General features: G+C 41.4%; 1 protein-coding gene across 1 annotated transcript; it reads right to left on the reverse strand.

Annotated features, from left to right (window-relative positions):
• Window positions 1-16,332: 16,332 nt before the first annotated feature.
• Window positions 16,333-18,042, reverse strand: SODALDRAFT_329455 (PWI domain-containing protein). The gene is made up of 4 exons (XM_028610948.1): window positions 17,741-18,042; window positions 17,579-17,669; window positions 17,358-17,522; window positions 16,333-17,300 (listed from the first exon to the last, which is right to left on the reverse strand). Exons 1-4 carry the CDS (start codon window positions 17,842-17,844, stop codon window positions 16,692-16,694), a joined length of 969 nt encoding a protein of 322 aa, XP_028462610.1. The 5' UTR covers window positions 17,845-18,042; the 3' UTR covers window positions 16,333-16,691.
• Window positions 18,043-24,261: the final 6,219 nt, after the last annotated feature.

Here is a 24,261-nt window from a genome sequence, read left to right on the forward strand (position 1 = left end):
GAAACCTCCTAGAACAAAGCTCGGAATACCTACTACAGGACAGTAAAAACAAAAGAGAATAACCACTAGGAGGCCTTCCTAGCCTACGCCGAAGGCCCTAAGATTTTTAAGGCCTATACCTATACGAAAAGCGGCCTTAACGCGAAAATCCCACTGATCCAGACGCCTACGAAGTAGAAGGCCTACGCCTTCGAAGATACATACAACGCCCTTCTTCAGACCCTTTTTCTAGCACCCTCTACTACCGACGCCCCCGAAGCCCCTATATTTACAGGCCCTTTAGGGGACCTAGGCCCCTCTTACCCTTCTAATAGTCCCCAGAACCTGACTAGATTACGTAGTAAGGGCCTTAGAAGACCGTGGGAGTGGCCTAGCCTATAGGCTATAGAGCTATAACGCGCGGCTTTTAGAGCCGCTAAAGGGAAGGCCCCTAGACCTGATAGAATAGGTATAAAACCGATCTAATAGGCCTATAAGGCTATTCCCGGGTTCTTTTTATAGGCCTTCTTAGCACTCTTTTCCGTAGGCCACCACCCTACCTACTAGAAAGAAGCCCTCGGGGTTATTCTACCGAAGCCAGGGAAGAAGGACTATTTAGATCCTAAGTCTTATAGGATTATAGCCCTTCTAAACTGCCTAGGTAAAGTACTCGAACGGGTTATAGCTGCTAGACTTAGCTTTATAGCTAACACCCGCGACGGCCTTCTACACCCTAGTTAAATAGGAGGTAGAAAATAATGCTCTGCTATTAATATAGCCCTTCTCCTCCTCTACTATATCGAAAAATAGCGTAAATAACGCTAAATTCCTATGATTTCTACGCTATTTTTAGATATTAAAGGAGCCTTCGATGACGTCACCCGTCCCTAGCTACTTAGGGCCCTTTAAGACCTCTAACTACCCCCGAACCTAGTTAAATAGGTAGGCTCTTTTACAGAAAACAGGCGTATCTAACTAGCCTTTAAGGGGCTGGTTTAATAGCCTACCTCCCTAAATATAGGAGTTATATAAGGCTCCCTGGTTTCCCCTATCCTATTCCAAATCTATATTAGGAAACTTATAGCGGGATCGGATTTTTGGGGGCTTCAGCTATCCTATATCGACGACTTTCAGCTATCTATAGCGTCTACGTTAACTAGGAAAAACTATAAAACCCTAGATAAAGCCGTAGCCGCCCTTGTCGACGTAGCAAAAGTTAACCAAGTCCTTTTCGACCACCGAAAAGCAGAGCTTATTCACTTCTATCGAAGACGCTCTATAAAAGACACTCCGGTTATTATAGGGGGGCACCTAGTTTAACTCGTGCTAGGTGCTATTAGGTAGCTAGGGGTTTGGTTTAATCCTAAGCCATCCTTTAAACCCTAGGTCGAAAAACGCCTAAACTTAGCTTTAGAGGCCCTAACCAGGCTATACAGGCTAGCTAGTTCGCAGAGGGGCCTTTCCTTTAAGGCCCTACAGCAGCTATATATAGCCTATATAGCCTCCTTAGCCGATTTTAGCTCGTAGCTCCAGTAGGACCCTAAAGCACTAAAAAACACCTAATGGACAGCCTAGAACGCCTACAGTACGGCGCTTTAGTCAGGGCCCGAGGGGATTTTAGGGGGCCCTCCTTACGGCCTTTAGAACTCGAAGCAGCAGTTCCCCTAGTAGCGGTTCGTTTAACTAGGTCTAATAGGCTATATGCTTTTAGAACCTTCAAGTTCCTTCTAAACCACCCTACTAAACACTAGCTCTTTGCTAGCGTTTAAAGGGGGCTAGGGGACAAAAACCAAGAAAACCTCGCTCTTCTTTAGAACCTATAGTCTATTATATAGTTATATAGACTAGGCCTAGAAACAGTGGCTTTAGTAGGTTAGTCTTAGAATATCGAGGGTCCTTCGGCTAGGTAGGAGGCCCCCTGGGCCTCGGAACCTATTACGGACCTAAGACCCTTTTCCCCCCTTAAAGACCGGCCTAAAACAGACACTAACCCTAGCTCTAATACCCCCGATCAGAAAATAGCCTACCTCGAAGCCCTCGCCGAAATTCAGCAAGGCCTAGGCGAATAGGCTGCTATATTCGATATCGACAGGTCTCTAGGCCACCCTACTAGGCCCCCTAGATGGCCTTTATAGGCTCCAGCCGCTATGATACAGTAGACTAATACTAGAAGGCCCTGTAAAGCTATAAGCTTTAACCTACGGGCCGCTGCCGAAGTCGCGAACGCCGAATTATACGATATTCTTTAGGCCCTATACACTGCCCTATAGCAGACGCCTAGGCCCCTAGAGTGCTATATTTTTAGCGATTCCTAGGCGGCTATTTAGAAGCTTTAACGCACGTTATAGTAGGCTATAGAAGTAAAAACTCTTATCTCACGCCTTAATTAACTAGGCACTTCGGTTTCTGTGGAGTGGTGCCCCTTGCACGTAGGGATAGAAGGGAACGAACTAGCGGATAAAGTGGCTAAAGGGGCGTTAAACCCTGAAAAAGGTACTAAATCCGTTAGTTTAGTGACCCTTAGCCACCTAAAACGCCGGGTTAACGAAGCCTTAATTATAGACTGGAAGGCTCTTTAGAACGACGAAGAAGAGGCGGAGAAGAGAGGTAAATCGATGCGTTTAGGCCGCCTATATAGACGCCTAGTCCGCGATAACCTCTGTTTCTCCCGAGAACCACTACTAACTCAGGGCCCTAGGTAAGTAAAGTCGGCTTTCACGTAGTTAAAAACCGGCTTCGGATACCTTAAAACCCACTAAAAAAGGGCCTAAAACTATGCTAACGACCGCTATTTCTATTCCGGCTCCCCTATACTGGATATAGTATACCTTATTCTTTCCTGCTATTTATATAAAAACGAACGAAGAGCCCTGCGGGAAGCCCTAGCAGGCCTACCGCTATCTCTACCGCTATTATTCGGTACTAAAGGAGGAATACAGGCCTTATAGACCTATCCTTTAGCTACTAAAATAGCTTCGGCGGAGTGGATAGGGCGTAAACCACGATTCCTACGGTCTAGTTATTTTGCTTTCGTTTATTTACCTATTAAGTCTATTAGGGAGTTTGTTACGGAGGATTTCCTTTATTTATTACTACTACGCTCTATTTTACTATACCTAGCTTCTGATAGCCTTTAGTCCTTAGGGCGATAGGCGCCGCGCCATAGCTTTAGGGCTATATACGCGTAATGAAGTAAAAACAAAAGTATTATTATTTATAGATAAAGCCTATTTATTTTTAATAGTTTCTAAAATGGGTTAAAACTATAAAACTACAAAGATCTACGATAAGAATAAACTTATACCTAAATGGATATATTAAACTTTCTTAAGTATATAAAGAAATTATACCTTATACATAATATAACAAGATCGTTATATGATGGAATTAGAATAATATTATATTTTATTAATATAGTTTTTATACTATAGTAATAGAATATAATAATACTAAAATAGCTTTGACTTTAGCTTTATTTATATTTAAGTTCTTAATATAGTCTATTCTCTTTTAGCGTTATATACATCTAAATCTATCTTTATTTTATACTTTTATTAAATTATTTTATCTATGGCTACTTCCTAATAATATGTATACCTTTATAATAAAGGCTTATAAAAGCACGCAGCGATTTCGACACGCCTATTAACCACGGGCGCGTAATAGGAGTAAAATCGATAAAACTACTAAGATAGAGATTATAATTACCGCCTCCCTCCTAGGATACTATTATAGCGGGACCGTAATACCGGCGCTACGGTATAGCCGGAAGAATTGTAGGATAGTGTTATTCAGACCTCGACTATATAGAATTCGTAATAAACCTACTTTTCGTAAAACAGGCGCTCTCCCCCCCCCCTTAAAGGCAGGATATAGCGCGGAACTGATATAAGACCGAAAGGGGACTATTACGCCCCCCGGAACTAAGAGTAGCTAAGATTAAGGCAGAAATTTAGGCCTTACTAGCTAATAGGAACACGATTAAGTAAGTCGTGGAGCTAGTAAAGGAACTAATCACGATATATAATACTCGTAACGATATTAGCACGCTACTATTAATATACCTATACGCTTCCGTCCGCTATAGTGAAAAGGAATAAGCGGTATAAAAAAGACCTTCGGTAATATTATAGCCCGGGCTCCTATAACGGTACCGCCACGGGACCCCGCCCCCCTTAAAGTAATCCCCGCTAGGTATTACCGGGAACTAATCTTCCGTTAAGGAACCCTCCCCGAAAACTAGCCGTTTAGAGCTAGGACCTCAAAGGAAATTATTAAAGCTATAAACGCTATAATTACCCGATATAACGCCGTAGCGATATAAAAGCACCTAAGCGGAGATATTTACTTTATCTTTACTAAAAAAGGATAGTAGTAGACTACTTATAAGGAGTAATAGGTTAAGAAGGCTTTTAGTAAAAAGGTTACCGTAGCTATATACACTTACCCTATACTTATTAAGGCTATTCCTTAGGAGGTCCTTAACGCCTTATCCGAATAAGATCTATTAGTATCTCTATAAGAAACGAATCCTAAGGCTAAAATCCTCCGAGTATAAGAGCGAGTACCCCGGTATAGTACTAATAGGGTAGCGCTTCTCCGTATCGAATTAGCTTTACCAGAAAGGGTAATAAGCCTTATCTAGAATACCCTCTACTTTAAAGGGGGTAGCTATATCTATAAGCTATATAATCCTAACCTTAGCCCGCTAAGATACTATAAATACCTATACTTTAGCTATAAGGCTAATAGCTACCTTATAGTAAAAAGGGTATACTATTATTATACTAAGCCCGAATCGGTATACTTATAAGGCCTAGGATACCATAATACTATAACGCCCTGGCGCACCCGCTACTATACCGCCTATACTAGAGATTATAATACCTTTAACGATTTATACTAACTATTAAAGAAAGAAGCGAAGAAGACCCGCGAAGCGTATAGGTACCGAGCTAGGGACTTCGATAGTACCCGTTAAACCTAAGCGGTATACCCACGGTAACCGTAAATCTTCCCCCTGATTATTATCGCCTAGGACTAGGCCTAACCCCTTTATAGGAGTAAAGGACGCCCCTTAAAAAGGACTAAAGGATCGGAGGGCTCCCCGATACCGGGCCTAATAAGCGCCTTTATAATCCCGCGCGAGGCTAGTAAGGTACTATAATAGGAGCCCTAAAGCTAGAGCTAGACCCCGGTTATACCGGGTATATTATTTTAACCCCTCCCCCTTTTAATTAAGAAAAACCTATATCCTTTTATAGAATATAGAAAGGAGCTAGGCGTATCGGGAGCTCCCGCTTTAGAGCCACGCTAAGTACGATATAATAGTAGTCTAGGAACCCGGCCTTAACCCTTTCACGAAAAGCCCTACCTATCCGTCCTAAGGGGTATACTGGCTAATCTAAGGAAGGGACTATACCCTCCTATATATCTATAAGAGATACCCGCTATACACGTGGATATAGCGGGCCTACTATAATACCTACCCGGTTATATTCAGGACTAAAGATAATACCCTTATAATCTAGTTAATCTACTTAAAAAACTACTAGTTAGCTAGGACCTCTTAGAATATACCCTTATAAGATACATTCGATATAGCACTGCCGCGGGGCTAGTATATCGTCATATAGAACTTTAATCTATATTACCCCCTATAGTTATAGCTACTATAATACTACCTCTAGGCTATTACCCTACTTACTCTTATAACCCGGTAAAACCTAGACCTAGTAACCCCCCCCCCGGAACTACTATATAGCACTGCCCAGGCCGGCGTGCTAGCACTATTAATCTTATATAGGCGATATAAGGGCTCCGCTATAACTTTAGCGGCCCTAATAAGACTATTATCGGGTCGGATTACTATTTATAGATAGCCTAAATCTATATAGACATAAGTACCGTGGCGAGTATTATAATAATATTACCGCGGGACTTAGTCGGGCCGTATTAGGTCTAAAAGGACTTTAACCCCTTATAGGTCCCCTAGCTCGCCGCTACGTAACTATAGTAGACCGGCCCTCTTATAATACTAGGAGATATTAACTTATATTAGATAACCTAATGACGGACCGTATAGCCCTAGCCGATAAGGCCGTACTGCGCTACTACGCGGGTATCCTTAGACTCCTACCTACCCCTTAGTAGAACGCGGAGCTAACCGTACTTACCTAAGAGGCGAGACTCTTTTACCGTAGATATATATCCAGGAAGTCCTGGAACTAATAGGATAAGTTCTAGGAAACGGTGAGGAGCTAAGATAAAGCCGTGGCGGTAGCGAAGCTACTATACTAATAGCACCTACTCTGCTTAACTAGAATGAATAATAATCTTCTTTAGCAATTATAGAAATAGGTATAAACTAAAAGGAGAGTACCGCTAAACCCCTTATTAGTACCGCTACTACGCTAAGATAATAGCGATAACCAAACTACTATACACGTAAAGAAAACTAAAGTCCTTAATAGAAGTTCTTCCCCCCTCCCTCCTTACTACTCTTAGGCCCCTAGGCGCGGAATTCCCCCCTAAATAAGATATCCGCCGTGATATTACTATAGCGGACGTATAGGGGCGCCTTAGGAAGACTAAACCCTAAGCGGTATTAAGGCCTAATAGGCTCCCGGTAAGGCTCCTAAAAGTATATAGACCCCTTTGATACTAAAGACTAAGTGCTATCTTTATAGCGTACCTCGAAGTAGGCTATTACCCGAAAAGGTACCGCTCCGCTATTATAGTAATCCTTAAGAAAGAAGGTTAGCCGCCGGCTAATTACGAGATAATAAAGGGCTAGCGACCGATATTACTCCTTAGTATAATAGGTAAAGTCCTTAAAGGGATACTAGCTGATTATATTACTGTTATAGCGGAGGAGTCTTAGCTTCTCCTAAAGGGATAAATAGGTAACCGGACTAGGTAAAGTATAAAGACGGTAGTATAAAGAGTTACGGAGGCCGTAATAGTAAGCTAGGCTTATAACGGCACCGCTTTAATACTTTAACTAGATATTAAAGGCGCGTTTAATACTATCCCTTACTCTCGCCTCCTTAAGGTACTTAAAAGGAAAGGCTTCCCCTGATAGCTTATTACTCTAATTAGTAGCTTTCTCTTAGACTGTATAGCCTAGCTATTACTTAATAGCGAAATAACCCCGCTATAATACCTCCGCCGGGGTATACTATAAGGCTCCCCGATCTCCTTTATTCTTTGTATCCTCTATATCTCTACCCTTTATAAGGAGCTAAAAAGGGTCCCTAAAATAATAGTAGTAGGTTTTATAGATAACACGAATATTATCGCCTTTAGTAGGATAGAGGCATAAATATAATACCGCCTCGCCGCTATATAACGAACTTACCTAGCCTAGGAGATAGCGAGCTGACTATAATTCGAATTAGCTAAGTATATCTATATCCCTTTTACGAAATTATACTAACCCTCCTTTACCCCGCTCCCCCTTAGCGTTATGTCGGTGCCGTTAATAGAGGTAATAAGGCTCCTAGGCGTCTAGCGTAATAGGAAACTCGACTTCTAATAATATACTAAAAAGGTAAAAAGCCGACTAGCCACCTAAATATACCCCCTTTTAAGGCTTAGCGCGGTAGCGTAGGGGTATAGCTCCGTAGATATAAAAAGACTATACCTTATAGTAATAAGACTAGTAGTTACCTATTACACCTTAACTGTTTATAAAATAAGGGCCGGCCCCTGGTATAGCCCTATAGCGGTATTTATAGCGGTATAGAACCGATACCTCCGATTAGTAGCCGGAGCCTATAGGGCCACGCCGGTTAAGGCCGTCGAAACAGAGACCTTTATCCCCCCCCTTAATCTATACCTCTTAAGCCTAAGCGCCTAAAAGATCCTTTAAATATAAGAAAAGGGGACCGAAGATGGGATATTAGCCGGAGTATACGCCGCGGGGACAGCCCTAATAACACCGAATTAGTATTGTAGGACCTATACTACCCTCGCGTAGATAGTATAGTTTACCGCCCTAATAACCTAGGCCGGAAACTTACCCCCGAGGAAAGCCCATATAAGGGAATAGAGTTAAGGCTAGGCGGAAGTATAATAGTCTTATACCTACGCTATAGCGGCACTAAGGCGCCCCCTGATATAACGCACCCTCTAGAAATATAAAGGACTCCTTAAGCTATAAAGCTCCGCACTTAGCTAGATTAGATTAGAAACACTAGGCTTATAAGCTTTCCTAGCTAAGGCGAGGGCGCCGGGATTCCTTATAACACGGTGCCCTTATAGCGATAGCGGGGCAGAAATAGGGGAGTATATAATACTTTAATACTAGGATATAACTAAGGATAAGCGTAAGGAGCTCTTTAGTGCTATAAGGAGACTATTTACGACTAAAGGGGATCTATATAACGTATTAGACTATACTATAGAAGCCGGGACGATAACTAAGTAATTCCTATAACGGAAAAGGCTTAATAACTTCCGCCTCGCCCTTAAAGTTATAAAAGCCTATAAGAACGCGGCGGCACTATAACGGGGAAAAAGTAATATAACGGTCCGGTTTAGTATTACATAAGGGCCTTATAAGCCAGGACCCCGGCGGTATTAAAGCGTTATAAAGCTAAACGCCCCCCTTTACTCCTTATTAGTCTTAGTATTACCCGTCTTAGAGGTATTAATACCACTTTCGATATACTTAAGGCCCTAGAAGTAGTTAGCTATACTATTATCGTGGAGGCACTATAGCGAAATCAAAAAGGGACTACGCACGTAATAGTCTATAAAAATCCTTATTATACCCTTTATACGATAAGTCCGGTAAAGGATATCTTATAAAATCACCTTTACCGATAGAGTACCGCTACGGCTATAACCGGAAGGTAGCGCCCTAGTAACGGTCTATTTAAAGAATAAAGCCGCTATCCTTAAACGCTTCTTAGCCTATAGGTTATTAGTAAGGCGCCACCGCGATATTAAAGGGAGACTGCTTAGTATAGCGATACTACTATTACTAGTAGCCTTTACTAATAGGTAAAGAGTATAAACGTCTATTAGACGGTATTACTACTTCTTGGTAGCGGGGGGGACTTATTGACTAGGTAGACTACCTTAATATACCAGCGGTACCTTAACGGTATAGGGACCACTTATATCCTTATATAGACGTCGATTATTAGCGTATTAAAAGTATATAGTATTAGTACTTATAGTATTAGAATAAGCTTTAACGTTACTAGGGTAGATTCTTAAACGGTTACTATAACGTAAGTAACTACTATATATTAGCCCCTATAATACTACTTTAGTACTACTAAGGTATATATACGGTATAACACGAATAATACCTTATTTATAGCGATAATTATTATTACTAGGAGAAGGTATTTACGGCTATTAATATTAATATTATTATTTATTACTCTGCTCTCGCTTAGCTAAGCTAGGCTAGCTACCTAGGTAATAGTCCTTCTCTAATTCTTAAGGGGAAACCGTTAATAGATAAAAACCCCTATGCTCTTATTATATAAGCAGTTCTATTATACGTGGCCGCTACGGTATCGCTCCGCGGCCCCGTTTTTATCGTTATCCGAAAACCGGATCTTACCTCTGGGCTAATGGCTAATAGGGGTCGGCTAGTTAGTTTAGTAGGTGCTGTGTCGGGTCGCACGCGCCTATAGTGCACTATCGCCACGGTTACTCGCCGCCGTCCTTTCCTTTATTCCGGATCCGGCGAGGTTATTCTCCCCTCGCCGCGGTACCCTTTATGCCCTCCCTTCTTTCTATAGGGGGGGCGCGCCTGCCCCCCCCCTTACTCACGGCTATTAATACGCTATTACTATAGCGCTACTACGATATAGAGTTACTTATATTAATATAATATTTACAGTTAATATTAAAATTATTATTACTATTACTATTATACTACCGAGTTAACCTCGCGCTACCGCGACGCTACCTATAAATTATAGACCACGTACTAGAATTAAATAGGAAGATTATATATTAAGAATAAAGAACTAAGACTTATTACTAATTAGCAGAACGCTATAATATTAGGCCTATAAGACGGTAGACGGGAATATAATAAGGGATATCTATACTAAGCTTTATAGCATTATAGGAAGGAAAAAAGGAAAAGGAGGAGGACTATACTCTTTATTAACTATCTATTATTCTTTACGGGTATAGGCGGAGCCTTACCCTCTCTGCCTACCGCCGGATATAGTAGGCACCCCCCCCTCCCTAAGGGAGACAGGAATATCTACCCTACCTGTTCTCTTTATTAATTAAATAAAAGGAATAATAGGGATGGTCCCCGGGGATATAAGGAGGCCGGAGATAGTATACCTTGGCCGCTACATGGCGGAGATACCGTGGTACCCTTTTAGCCCCCGCCCCCTTACTAATAACCGGCCTAGGCTAACCCGAACTATAGCCTATTACCCTTCCTGTTAGCCACTAGCCTGGAGGTGTGATCTAGATATCTATAAGAGACGAACCGGGGCTGTATAGGCCCCGCAGCGGCACCACTCTAGCTAAGGATAAGTATAGAGGTTTTTCCCGGGATCTCGGGTTTTCCACTCTATAGCTACCCGAGAAGGACCGTATAGTCTAAACTAGGCTCTTATTGATTAGATAGGATAGCGGAGTAATAATAATAATAATAATAATAACGCCCTAACCGTATAAGCGGTACTACGGGTATAGGGTACTTAGATAGAGTAAGCGATACTTTAGGTATAATAAGTAGCCGAAGCGGCTTTATAGCGAAGAAAATACGGTAAAGGGGTTAGACCTTACTTAAGATCCTAAGGGGCCTAGAAGCAGGAAGTCGAGTCTTAGCTTCTTAGGAGGGAATTAGCCTAACGCCTTTAGGAGGAATAAATATATAAGCAGAAGTATACCTCACTACGCTAATATAATAGCGTGGCCGTAGTATAAATGCCTTTATTCGACCGCGTAGCGCTAAGGAAGTATAAAGGCCTTATAAAGCTATAAAGTTCTATTCTTACCTAGATTTAAATAAAGAAGATAGGCCTTCGCTATTTTCTCTTTATAAAAGGCGTGATGGATATAGTAATGCCGCGCTACTAGTACGCCGATAAAGGGCCCGAGATAGCGGAATATATCGCGTTATAGTACCGAGATATATTAGTAAAGATATAAAAACGCCTTAGGGCCGATACGGGCGCGCGCCTACTAATAAAACAGGACTAGCTACTAGCGCTCCGGAGTAAGGAGACCGCGGGGAAGGTCGCGAAGTAGTTCCTATAAACCGGGCGCTTTCCGGACTTCTAACTAGTATAATATATTAATTTAGAGGCGTAGTAAAGCCCCCGTAGTGTTAGAACCGCGGGTATATATACGGGGGAGATAAAGACGGATACGCAGAAAATAAGTAAAGGCTAAATAAGATATTTATTAATAGCCGCTATACGGCTATACTATAGCCGCGCTATACACTAACTACTTACTCCTCATCCTTATTATTTATATACTTATCGGAGCTAATTACTCCCCTATCTACTAAGTTAACCTTATTATTACTCTTACCCTTATCCTTAGTAGCGGAGGCGGTAATGTCTCCCGATAATAGAATAAGGAGGTTCTACGATACGTGTTAGTAATAGGGTTAATACGGGGGAGGCGCGGGGTAACCTATAAAGTAGGTAAGGATAGCCTTTAATATCTCGCTATTATAAGCGTATTTATAACGCTACGCGGGCGTAATAACTATACTAATACTATAAGCCTAGTATAGAGCGGCACGGTATACTTAAAAAGTATCCGTTTAACGGGTCGCGGCTTACTTATAATTACGGATATTCTATAATAGAGTTAGTAGCGAGGACGTAATGTATATAGTATTATAGAGAATCAGGAATCCTATAAAAGGTATCGGCTTTTACGGGCGTTAGCGGCGGCTTTAATAAGGGTATTAGCGGCGTTTTAGTATGAGGGGGGGATTCAACATGTGGATTAACGGAGTAAATGTGACGGCTTGTCAAAAGTTGTTTATGTATTGAGGCCGAAAATACAGTTTATTCGAAATAAGGAAGGGAAAGAGGAAAGGAAAAGTCTACGCGGTGCGCAGGCGGCTAAGTACGTATAGGATCGGACGGGCCTCGCTAGAGAGTCCATGCTTCTTAGTCCCGGCTACTGCCGGGGACTATTCTACGGGCTATAGCCCGTAATATACCCCCCCCCCCCCCCTACTAGAGGCGAGGTCGCGGTCGTATCGTAGTCGTCCGGTTATGACCTTGTATTACCCTAGCCTCCCCGCGTATGACCTAAAAATAGCCTCCTTTATTCCATTCTATTAAAGGCTCCCTCGAAAAGAGGTAATCCGTAGCAGCCAAGGTCCTTTTAAGGCTAAAATAGTATGAAGGAGTTCTTATATAGCGGTGCTATCCCGAGCTCCTCGCCGGTATACGTGCTCGTTATAAACGATATACCTACCGTGTATATAACTAGGAGTTATTCCTTCCACCCTAATAACATAAGAAGGGTAGTAAAATAAACCTCCTACTATTCCTTGTTTTTTACTATTTTCTCCCTCTTCTATAGCTTCCGATTTCCTATTTTATTTGTTTTTCATTGTTTCCTTTTATATTATAAGTAGCCCCGAAATACCTCGTAGGTCCCCTAATAGTATAACTAATATCGCCAAGTAATAGCTTATCTCTTAAGCTATAAGTATCTTACTCACTATAAGTTAGTACTCCCCTCGTTTATAATTCCGTGCCGTAGCTAACCGGCGGTAGATATCTAACTTCGCCTTACCTAATAAACGCCCTTATAAGGGTAATAATAATAACGATATAAGTTCGCGGCCCTTATTACTATAGGTTATAAGGTCGGCCGTAACTAACGATAAGTAGACTCTAACCCCTCCTCCTACTATGAAGCGCTATGCTCCTAAAAATCCTTTAGGACCCTATCGCCTTACCCCGTATTCGTAGTATACTACCCGGTAGTGTAAATATGAGTATAGTATCGAGTATTACTGCTAGTCGGGCCCTAGCGCGGCTAGGGCTAACGCTAAGTATTATAAGTACTTATACTATACTTAAAAGTATTCGGAGGTAAGTGTACTAGTTATACGTATAATAGCTACGACTAACGGGTAATATAGCTCCCCCCTACCGCCCACGACGCCGCTAACGCCCTATAGAATACCGCTCGTGCTATAAATAAGGACCCTAATAACGAAGATATAAGTTTATACCTGCCCTTTGCTTAGTAGCCTTTATACTAATTCTTCTATATAGAATCGCCGCTAGTTCTAGGATACCTACGGCCGTGTCTAAGTCGCTCTTAGTTAGCCTAAATCGGGTAAAAATATCGCTACTCCCTTATAGCCGCCCGCCCCGCCTATCGCCCTTACTCCCGCCGCCGCCCTTACTCCGGTCGCCCCCGCCACTACTACCACTTAGCTATCCGCTACCCCGCCGTTTACCGCCCCGCTACCCGCCGCCCCGCCCGTTACTACTAAGTTTTAAGTAAGCGTAGTATAAGCTCTTAATAATATCGCTACCTTTATATATAGTATAGACTAAACGCTTAAGGATATATCGTAGAAACCAGAGAACACTAATAATACTCTTTCCGCTATATAGTTAGAGGTCCGTAGCGTCTTTAATAGTGCTAAGCGCGTGTATAAGTATTGAGTCGAGTTACGCCCTATTCTTACTCGTAGTACGCCGGAGGTAGCCCTTAAGGTCGCGCTTACCTTAGCTCCTCCCTAGGAGGTTATTACTCCTTTTATCGTTAATAGTAAGGAGGGTATAGCCACCTTAGCGGCTTATTTTAAGCCGGTAAAGAAGTCGTAGGTAGGTATTACTAAGGGCGGTATAGTCTTATAAGAGGAGGAGTTAAAGGAGGGGCAGATTATAGAGTAATAAGTCCTTTTTTTACTTAATTCTCTCCTACTTATAAATTAAATAGCGCGGGGGTATAACCCTAATATAATCTTATTTTCGGTCTTTATTCTCCTCGCTACCGTATCGGTCTTTTTTCGTATCCGTGTCTCCTTTATATACTATTATAAAGGCCCGTTACTCGACTATACTAGGCCGTGTTTCTTCTCGAATTCGTTAAGTACTTATATCTCCCGTAGGCTTTTAAGCGGTTCCTATATTAATTCTACGTAGCCCTCCTATTATACTAATACCTCGCGGACCTTACTATAACCTCGCCTTCAGATATAGACGTAAAGGATTTCCTCTACTATCTATTCCTTTTCCCCGTCTAGCCCTTCACGGATAGGTAGCGGCTAAGGGTCTACTATTGCTTACCCTAGTAAGGGGTTATAGTCGGCTTATTATAGGAGATCCACGTAAAAACGGTTATAGACCTATAAGGGGATATTTAGTTCTACGATATAGGAGTTAATAACCTTCGTAACTTTATATTTATAGTAGAGCTAGGTAAGTTTTTTCGAGGGCCGTAGTAAGGAGTAGTTACTAATATCTAGCTATATAAGGATATCCTTTTTAAACCTCTGAGTAGGGTAATAATAACGGTTTACTAACTCCTCCTAGCGTAATTATATAATAGCTATCGCGGCTTAGATAAACTAAATAGCTTCTTTAAGGCGATTTAATAGGTTATACGCGGAAGCCTTACGCTTATCGGTTAGCGTAGTCTTATTAACTTAGAGAGGATTCGTGTAATACCTGTATTATAGAAAGAACGGGCTTATTTAGATTATCGAGTTTACCCGGTTATTTAAGGCTAGCTACGCTACCGGTAATAGCGTATTCTAATCGACTTAGGCGTAATAGGTATACGCTTATAAGTAAGCTTTAATTTCCTAGTTAATGTATTTAGGACCTCCGTCCGTCTAAGGGTAATATACGGTACTTAGTCACTATTTAATACCCGCGAGTTTATAAAAGTATCGCTAAAAGCGGCTAGTCTAATTTAACCCCCTATTGCTAATAATAGACTTCGGTATTCCGTAAAACCTATAATTGTATAGTAAGAACCGTTTAGTATAGGCTTTAGTATCTATAGTATCTATCGCTTTTAGTATTACCGATTTTAAGAGTTAGTCGGTAATTACCTATAAGTATCTATACTTACCCTTCTAAGTAGGTAGTAGGTCCGTTATAAAGTCTATCGCGATATCGTAGAAGATTTACTCTAGTATAGGGAATAAGCGTAGTAATCCTCTTTTCGTACCCCTTTATACATAGCTAGCTTAGTATATATTATAATTCCGCACGAATCTTCTAGTATCTTAATTTATACCGGGCTAGAAGAATTAACAGGCGATTAGGGCAATAGTATTATCCCTGCCTAGGTATCTACCGAGTACTAAGTCGTGGATCGCTTATATAAGATAGCTTTATAATAGGTAATTAACCCTGTTTTCGCTATCCCTTAATACCTATAGGCGGTCGTAAAATATTAGTTATCCATAGTCGATTCTATACTTAGCGATCTATATTTTAAGCTCTAGCTTAGGGGGAAAACTCCGTTCTCCCGCTACTATTATAGTAAGGGCACCTTAATAACGATTTTATTATATCTTCGAGCCTATGACTATAAGGCGTATGTAATAACTAAGGACGCTTAAGGGAATAGTTATACTAAAATAAGTTAAAGGAAGCCCGGATAGAATATTTAGAGGACCTAGAGGATAAATTTAAGGGCGGCTATAGCGAAGAGATTATATCGCTATTATATCTGCCGGTTATAAATAGCTTTTATCGCCTAACTAACGTTTAGGGCGATTAAGGGGTATATCGAATAGACTATAGTTTTTACGGTTATATAACGGGCCGGATTACCGAGATTATAATCCGGGTAGATACCTATAGAATCTTTACTACTAATATCATAGTAGTAGGAATTCTCTAATACCCGTGCCACGCCCTATTTATTTTGGTTTGTTTAGCACTTACTAGCTATAAGCTGGTCCTGGACAGTTATACGGCCAGGGTAATTATATCGCCACTTACCTCTCTACCCGCTAAATCTAAAGCGATTTAGCTAACATTTTCTACGTAGCTACTTTATTAGTATCTCACTTAATAGTAAAAATATAGTAGTTATTACTTGAGATTTGGCGGGTAGAGAAGCAAGTGGCAATATAACTGTCCTGGCCGTATAACTGTCCAGCACCAGCTTATAGCTCGTGAGTGCTAAACGAACCAAAATAAGTGGGGCGTGGCACGCGTAGTCCGTACACAGTTATAATTATATATAATTACCTTTATTAAATTTTTAACCTATTTTATAACGATTTTAACTACGCTGTATTAGACAGAATCCGCACTAAATATATTACCGTGGTAGCGGTTCCCTGGCGGTCCTACAGAGTTATAATTATATATAATTACATTGATCAATTTTGACCCTATTTTGACCGTTCTGGTTACGCTGCATCTGACACCCTCAAGTCTAGAAGAATGGAACATGGATAATTCCGCGGTACCTTGACCCGATTATTCTGACATTAAGCTAAAAGGTGGAGAGAGAACTGCAACTGCTCTTCGCTCCCACCATATTCGAGACCTTTCGTCTTGCACGTACTATATAGAATCATATGTCCTTCTGGATGTTGATCTTTATTACGACATTGAGGGTATTGTATCTCCGAGATTCGGGTATAAGCGGCCCGACTCAACGCTTCCAGTCGCAGCTACAAGCTAAATGCGCCATAGAAGACGCGCCAGACATACGTGGGCACCTCAGCCTGTCTACTCATCTACTCAGATGCGTGATCAACTTCGAGAGCGGGAACGCCTCGCTCGTTTCGAAGCAGGCGGGTAGCTATCAGGAGACATAGACCGTGACCCATGTGGACTATCTCGTATTGAATTATCCACTCGTCCTCCTCGAGTCCGTGGGCGAGACCGTCGTTGTGATTCCTTCTCTTCTGATAGTGATGAGCTCGCGGGTGACTCACGCGTCATGCTGGGACATCGACGGTGTCGAGCTTCCGGCGTCGGGCTGCAGCTAGCAGCGTGAGATAAGCCGCATGGAGAACGTGATCTAGTCGCGTTCTCTCGTTGCGTTGCGTTTGTGTTTCGTTGCCCGCGGCGACGGTTGTCCGGTTTATAACTGTCAAAGTATGGTGCATCCCGATAACCATCTCTGTCCCTTCGCTCACGGTGACGCACCGGTGACATCGATCGGCGGCCATGCCGAATGGGGCTGGGCCTGTTGTAGGAGTCGGAGTTGTTATGATCTCTATATCGGCCACGCCAAGTATCACGGGCACGAGCTCCAGTCTGTTCATGACGATCTCTCGCATTGCCCCTTCCAATCGTGGTTCGGTCGGCTGCTTGTCGTCGTTTACGAGCTTCTTCGGCTAGTCGATCAGCTTCAATCTGGATTCGGTAAAATGTCAGCACTTTGTCCTCTCGGCGCTCCATAAGAGCTCACACCTTTTCTTGAATCAATTCTTGCTTCTTCGCCTCTAAAAGCTCCTTTGGGACGCCTTGCGGGCTACTCTGGGCGCTTAAAAGCATGTTCCACAGCTCTTTGCAGAAGGAGGGGGTCTGCTTGTTGAGAAATCCAGTAAGCTGGATTTGAAGAGATTTGATGTCAGGCTACCGTGGTGAATTAGCCCCGGGTACGTGTTGTAGAATACAGATGGTGCACATACAAAACGCGATCCCTCGATTAGGTTAAGGCAGAGCTCAATGACAACATCGTCGTCATCACCAAGAACATCGGATATTTTGTTCGCAATCCACCTATCATGAAACGCATGTCAGAACATGATATAGCCAAGGCGCGCACAAAAAGAAACGATGCCATGGCTAACTTCTTCATGACATGCAGGTTCACTTGCTGCATGTCCACCTTTTGACTGAATTCGGGGGGAAATTTAGTAGACTTCAGCAGTCTCGCATCAACGTCGGTCGCCATTCTCGACAGGAAATCCTTTCAGGAACCAAGGCAGTATTGACTAAGTGGTAAGTCGGCTCCAATTGATGATGCAAGGCTCTGGATCTCTGGATAAATTTCGACCGGAAACGGTGATTTGTTCCAAGACGTTACCAAAGCAGCAAAGTTACATTGATGGTAATGATTGAACGAATATCAATGGCGTACAGAGGAATGGCCATGTGACTGGGCATAAGTAGAGCGAGTCAAAGTAAGTCCTTAACTCGGCTTTCTGTCGCACGTTAAATAGCACTTATATAGTAATCCTCATAGAGCAGAAATCTTGTTTGTGTGTATTATATTAAGTTATATCTTTGTAAGTCTCTTATACCCTTAATTTACGTAGTGTAGACTCTTATTATAGGTACTATGTTATTTAGATCCTATCCGGTCTTTCCCGATATCTACCCTTATTATATCCTAATCTCTAAGGTCCGAAGCCCTTAGTTAAGGTAGGTCCTTCTAGCTTAACTAGCTAATTAGAGGCTTCGGTTTAAACTAAAAGCTCTTAACGTTGTCTATTATAACAATAATAGTCTTTTAAAAGTAGGAAAACGCTCTCGTAAAAGGGGTCTAAATCCGCTATTTTTAACCGTTTAATTTAATTTGATTCTTTATAGTTAGTTCCTCGCTCCTAATTAGCGTAATCGGCTTAATCGGATCTATATCTATCGGACCTGCCACGCGCTTAGGGGCCGTTATTATTCCTAAGGCTTTCGCGCACCTAATATTCTCGTATAATCGTTTTAACCACCTAATACAATCCTTTTAATCCGTTAAATTAAGCTATTATTATAGTCGTTTAATCCCCGCCTCCGGTAACGCCTTCGTTAATCCGTCTACCATTATATCCTTTATATTAACGTATATAACCTGAAAGAGTCCTTACTATACTAACTAGCGCGGCTATTGGTTATATATATTAACATAGCGTAGTCTTATTTACAGGTCTTATATCTTCTTATTTCATAAGGTTAATAGTCTGCTAATTATTATAATATGGCTATCGTTATTATTAATATAACCGAAGCTTTAAATCTCTTAATATCCGATCAACAAATAATATCACCATAGCCGCCTTTATAAGAGGAAGTAGTTCTAACTCTATTAACCGTATTATAACTATCGGTTAGTTACCCGCTTTCTAGTTAATAGTTCCTCCGAAAAGCTTTATCGTGTATCTTTATAAACTCTTACGATCTAGATTATCCCCGAAAGACGCGTCGCTCGCGGTTATGAAGAGTTTATCCTTACTAAAATCTATGTAGTAGTGCCTTCTATAGTATTAAAATAGCAGTACTTATTAGGGCCTCTTAAAGTGGTTAGAGGAAGGGTTAATATTATATTAGGAAAGTTTCGAGTAGGCGAACACGATATCGAGTCTTATTATAATAGTGGTATATAGAATCGAACCGATTATACTCTAATACTGGCAGATCTTATCGCCTCTAGATAACTTATAACTTTGCTTAAGAGTAGCCTTAAGGTTATCGGCGTTAGTCTTATAATCTCCATAGGAGATAAGTCCGATATCGTTAACGTAGAAGAATAGAATTAAACCGTCACAGATTATAATATAAAGATTATCAAGGATAGCTATGAATACTATCTTCTATAGCGTACCGCTAAATTCCTCTTTCTATAATAGTAGCGATACTCTTAGGCCGAAAAGGGCTTTCTATAATAGTAGGACCTTCTCTAGAACGTCGTAGCCTTACGGTATCTTTATAAATACTTCCTCGTTAAGGCTCGCGTTAAGGAACGTGTTAACCGCATCGAATTATAATATCTCTAGGTTAAATCGGGCGGCGATTACTATTAGTCTACGGAAAGACCGCGAGGCTTATATAGCGGCGTAGTTATCTTTAGCTTTTACTGTTTTTATTAATGCCCTTATACTATAAGGCGTGTCTTATACTTAGTAAAGGTCCTTTCCTTATTAAACTTATAGATATATATCTATTTATAGGCAAGGGTGTATTACTTATTAGCCTAATTACTACTTACCTTCTTTTAGTGGCCTATCTTTTGGTACCTCTTAAGGTGCTTCTCCTCGACTTGGGATTACTGTTTCTGTAACGGGTAGAAGCGTATATCGTAGTAGTAATTTAGCGGAGATAGGAGATCATCACGGGTTAGATAGGGTAGTGGCTAGGAGGTACTAGAGGAAGAGGGATCTATAGCACTAATATTGTGGCCGTTATTAATAGCTTACTTCCTTATACGTATAGAGTTATAAGTCCTTCTAGTGTTAAAGAACGTCTTATAGATATATTTATTCTATACCTTCTTACTTATATAGAGGCGTATAATAGATAGACACACGAATTATAGTTATATATCCAATAAGCACCCCCTAGAGATATCCACGGCTATCCGTTATTGGTTATTGCTTTTTCTATACGCCGAACCACGGCTAACGCTATAAAGAACGCGCCTAGGGTTTGACGGGGATATTAGAGGTATTGTCAACGGCTTAAACCTTATAGTGGTAAGCCGTAAAGTCTCGCGCGTAGTAATAGCGGTAGCTTTTTATATAGTAATAGCGGTAGGCTTTTATATAGTAATAGCGGTAGCCTTTTATATAGTAATAGCGGTAGCGTTATCTATAGTAATAGTAATATTAAAGTCTGTGTGTATGTGTGTGTGGCTGTTTAACGCCTTGGCATAATACCAGTAAGTACTAGATATACGCGTATCGGGCAGTGCGAATTGCTTCACTATATGATCCTTTCCTATAAAGAACGATAAACTCTATACTATACTGTCTTTAGTAGTGTATAAGGTATATAAAAATAACAATATCCATACTAGCGGTACGCCCTCGGGGCCCTCCTTACTTTCCTATCCCGCTATCCTAGTTCCCTAGGGCAGCACTCCTCTTCCTAATTAAGAGGATAGTAGGTATATTTTTTTAGATATCCTATTACATTATTTAGCGCGGCAAAAGCCGCTCCGTTTATCAGGATCTTAGTAAGAGTCTCTTATCGATTATATGGTTAGTTATCCCCGTGCTAGAAATAGGCTAGCTATTTACTATCCTTATTTCCCCTAACCTTCTAATAATAAGCGATATACTCCCTTATTTTCGTATACCCGTAGCTATAGTCCGCGATGGAGTCTTTATATCTAAAGCGCTCGTGGTATTCTCTAAACTCACCGTGCCTAGTACGTGCTTATAGGAGGCGTATTAGTATTCTACGTAGTAGGCTAAGTTCCTTCGGCCCGCGCCGGCTAAACCCTAGCCACTACTATAAGTTCTTATCGTATCCGTTTACTTAGGATACGGCGTGCTATTGTTAAAGTATAGTCCTAGAGTAAGCCTCTAATTAAGCCTTTACCCTAGCCTAGGTCGGCCTCTTATTTTCTAGTAGTATACCGCATATATTATCTCTAGAGTAAACCTTATCGGCCATTTTATTACCCGGTATCTCTATATACTCCGGGTATTACCTAAGGTCGGTAGAAATTTTACTCGCTAGTCCTTACTGCTAGAGGAATTCATATTCTAATAATCTAGGGGCTATACTAGCTAGTCCCTTAAGTACTACTTAGTTATAGATATAGTAAAAGACCTTATCTGTTTCCGGTAGCCGTAACGATATGGTAAGGCCGCGCGTGGCTCCCGTAACCTCTCCGTTAAATACCACTATATTACGGAGGCGCCTATACCCCGAGGTAATCTCGTATCCGCCGCGCTAAACAGAGAATACCTAAGTCGTAATTCATTCTTTTAACGATCCGTTAGAGTAGACTACTATATATGCTAGGGGCAGTTTATCTACCTACTCGTTAAAGGCCTTCGCGGCTTCTTCTTCGAGGCGGTTATCGAGTAGCTTATTATCGTGCCGTGTTCCGGTAAAATAGGGCCATATAAACGGGCTTCTTAGTAGGTTTATTTCTAGGAGCTTATAAGTCCTTAGGACCCGTGATCTCCGGGTAGGAGCCTTAGTCTTTTTAGCCACTTCTTTATAAATCGCGGTTACGTCTTATATAACGGGGTACTCTACTTCTAATCCTATAAATATATCGTGTACTTTTATTAAAGGTACTCGGCGTATTCTTTTATAAAGCGTATACTAGCTTCTTGGTAAAAGGCTACTCTGGGTATTAGTCTCTATATAGGTAGTATAGTATAAAGTATCGTTATCTATACTTATTATATTATAGGGGCTCGAGGGAGGTATCTGGATAGTAACCTACACTATTTCTAGTGAATTACGTTAAAGCGGCCCTAAGCCGGGGCCCCTTTCCCCTTTTACTAGATCTCCGCTATGTAGTCCGTAATAGTCAGGACGTACGCGAGAGCTACTTAATATAGTTAGGCTAGGTTGGGTCCGTAGGTGGCCGTAGTAAGTCCTCTAATATAGGTAGCGACTTTAAAACCCTTCCGCGCCGACGATTTAACGTAGTCGCGGAACTTAAGTCACCTATTTATATAGATTCCGAGCCACCTAATCGGGGCGAGCTAATGCAATCCTCCGGGGTTAACGGTATAGGCTACCGTGACTTCGTAGTTAAGATAAAGAATCCCTATAATAGGGAACTAGGGTTATTTCTAGCGGGAGAAGAGTTAGGTTTTAGCTATATCGAAGTCTAGCCCGACCCCGTTATCTTTACGCTACTCGATTTAATATTATATTATCTTAGTAATCTATTATACTACTTTATGAAGGTTCTTATAGGCCGCGATAATAAAGGAGTTATTAGTATAATCGAACCGATTATCCTTCTTAGGCAGCTTATATATATCTACGTTACTCAGGGCGTATCAGATTAAGGAAGCAAGAGACCCTTATAGGAGTTATACATGGTTAATACATGTTAAAATAGCACTTGTATGATTAACTTGATAAAGTAGAACTCTCGTGTGTGTGTATTATGTTAAGTTACATCTATATGAGTTTATTATGCCCTTAATTTAGATGGTAAAGACTCTGTTATAAGTACTATGTCATTTGGATCCTATCTAGTCCTTTCCGGTATCCTCCCTTATTATATGCTTAATACCCGAGGTCCCCGAGAACCGAAGCCCTTAATCAGGCATAGATCCCCTAGGGCCTATATTATAGTCCGTGTATCTATATAATACACCCCCTTAGTTAACGTAGGTCTTCCCAAGTCAACTATCCAATTAGAGACTTCGGTTTAAACTAAAAGCTCTTAGCTTTTCTATTATAAAATTAATAGTTAAGGGAAAACGCCCTCGTAAAAGATATCTAAACCCGCCCTATTTAACCGTTTAATTTAATTCTATCTTAATCGATTCCTCGATCCTGATTAGCCGGATCTATATCTATCGGATCTGCTATACCCTCGGCGGCCGTAGGCGTTGCTACGGCCGCGGCTTTAGCGCGTTTAATCTCTTCGTGCAGTTATTTTAACTACTTACTATAGTTCTTTTAATCCGTTAAATTAAGCTATTACTATAGTCTTTTAATCCCTGCCTCCGGTAATACCTTCGTTAAGCCGTCCGCGGTTATATGCTTCGTGTTAATATACGTGACCTTGAAAAAGACCTTGCTATACTGACTAGCGCGCCCACTAGTTATGAATATCGATATACCGTAGCCCTATTCGCAGGCGTTATACCTTCTCGCGATAGATAGTGCGCGGGCAATAAGCGCGCGGCTAACAGGCGTACGGCCGACAGGCACCCCCTAGGGGCATCCACGGCTGCCTATTAGTGGTTATCGTCTTCTTCCACCTTTACGCCCTGAATCACCGCTAGCGCTATAAGGAACACGCGCGCAGGATCTTCCGGGGATATTAAAGGCATAGGCAACAGTTTAAACCTCGTAGTGGTAAACCGTGCAGTATCCGTAGCAATAGCAGTATAGTCCATTGTAATAGTAATAGCCTCTTTTATAGTAATAGCGGTAGCCTCGTCTTTACCCGTAGTAATAGCAGTGGCGTGGTCTTCTCCTATAGTAATAGCAGTATCCGTAGTAATAACGGTAGCCTTTCTTATAGTAATAGTAATAGGCTCGCCTTTATCCGTAATAATAGCGGTAGCATTAGAGTCTTCCGACTTAAGATCTAATACATTTACGGCTATACCCCTTAATAGCAGCCTATTTACAGTTATCGTATTATTAGATTAGGTAATACGGATAGATTGTAGGCGTTCCCTAATTTCCTCAGCGGAAGCTATAGCTTATAGCGTTTAATCTTACCGTTAAAGGTCTCGTCTTCGTTAGGAATCACGTCCCTTATAGTAACGCCGGGCATTAGATGTAGAAGCTATACGCGGAAGCTATTCGTGGAGAGGTATCCAATATAGTATCCGATCCACGCCTTCGCTTCAAGCCTTTACAGGCGGTTTCTTTTAGCTTAGGCATCGCGTGTCTTTACGAAGACTTTATAACCGTATACTCGTAAGTGCGTAAGGTTAGGCTA

This window comes from Sodiomyces alkalinus, assembly GCF_003711515.1.
Source record: "Sodiomyces alkalinus F11 unplaced genomic scaffold SODALscaffold_14, whole genome shotgun sequence".
Classification (NCBI taxonomy): Eukaryota; Fungi; Ascomycota; class Sordariomycetes; order Glomerellales; family Plectosphaerellaceae; genus Sodiomyces; species Sodiomyces alkalinus.

Coding starts and splice junctions, on each gene's coding strand:
- SODALDRAFT_329455 (XM_028610948.1), bottom strand. CDS start 17,844: ATGGCGACCGACGTTGATGCGAGACTGCTGAAGTCTACTAAATTTCCC. Junction 17,523..17,578: donor TAATCGAGGGATCGCGTTTT/GTATGTGCACCA, acceptor TCACCACGGTAG/CCTGACATCAAATCTCTTCA. Junction 17,301..17,357: donor AAGAATTGATTCAAGAAAAG/GTGTGAGCTCTT, acceptor TACCGAATCCAG/ATTGAAGCTGATCGACTAGC.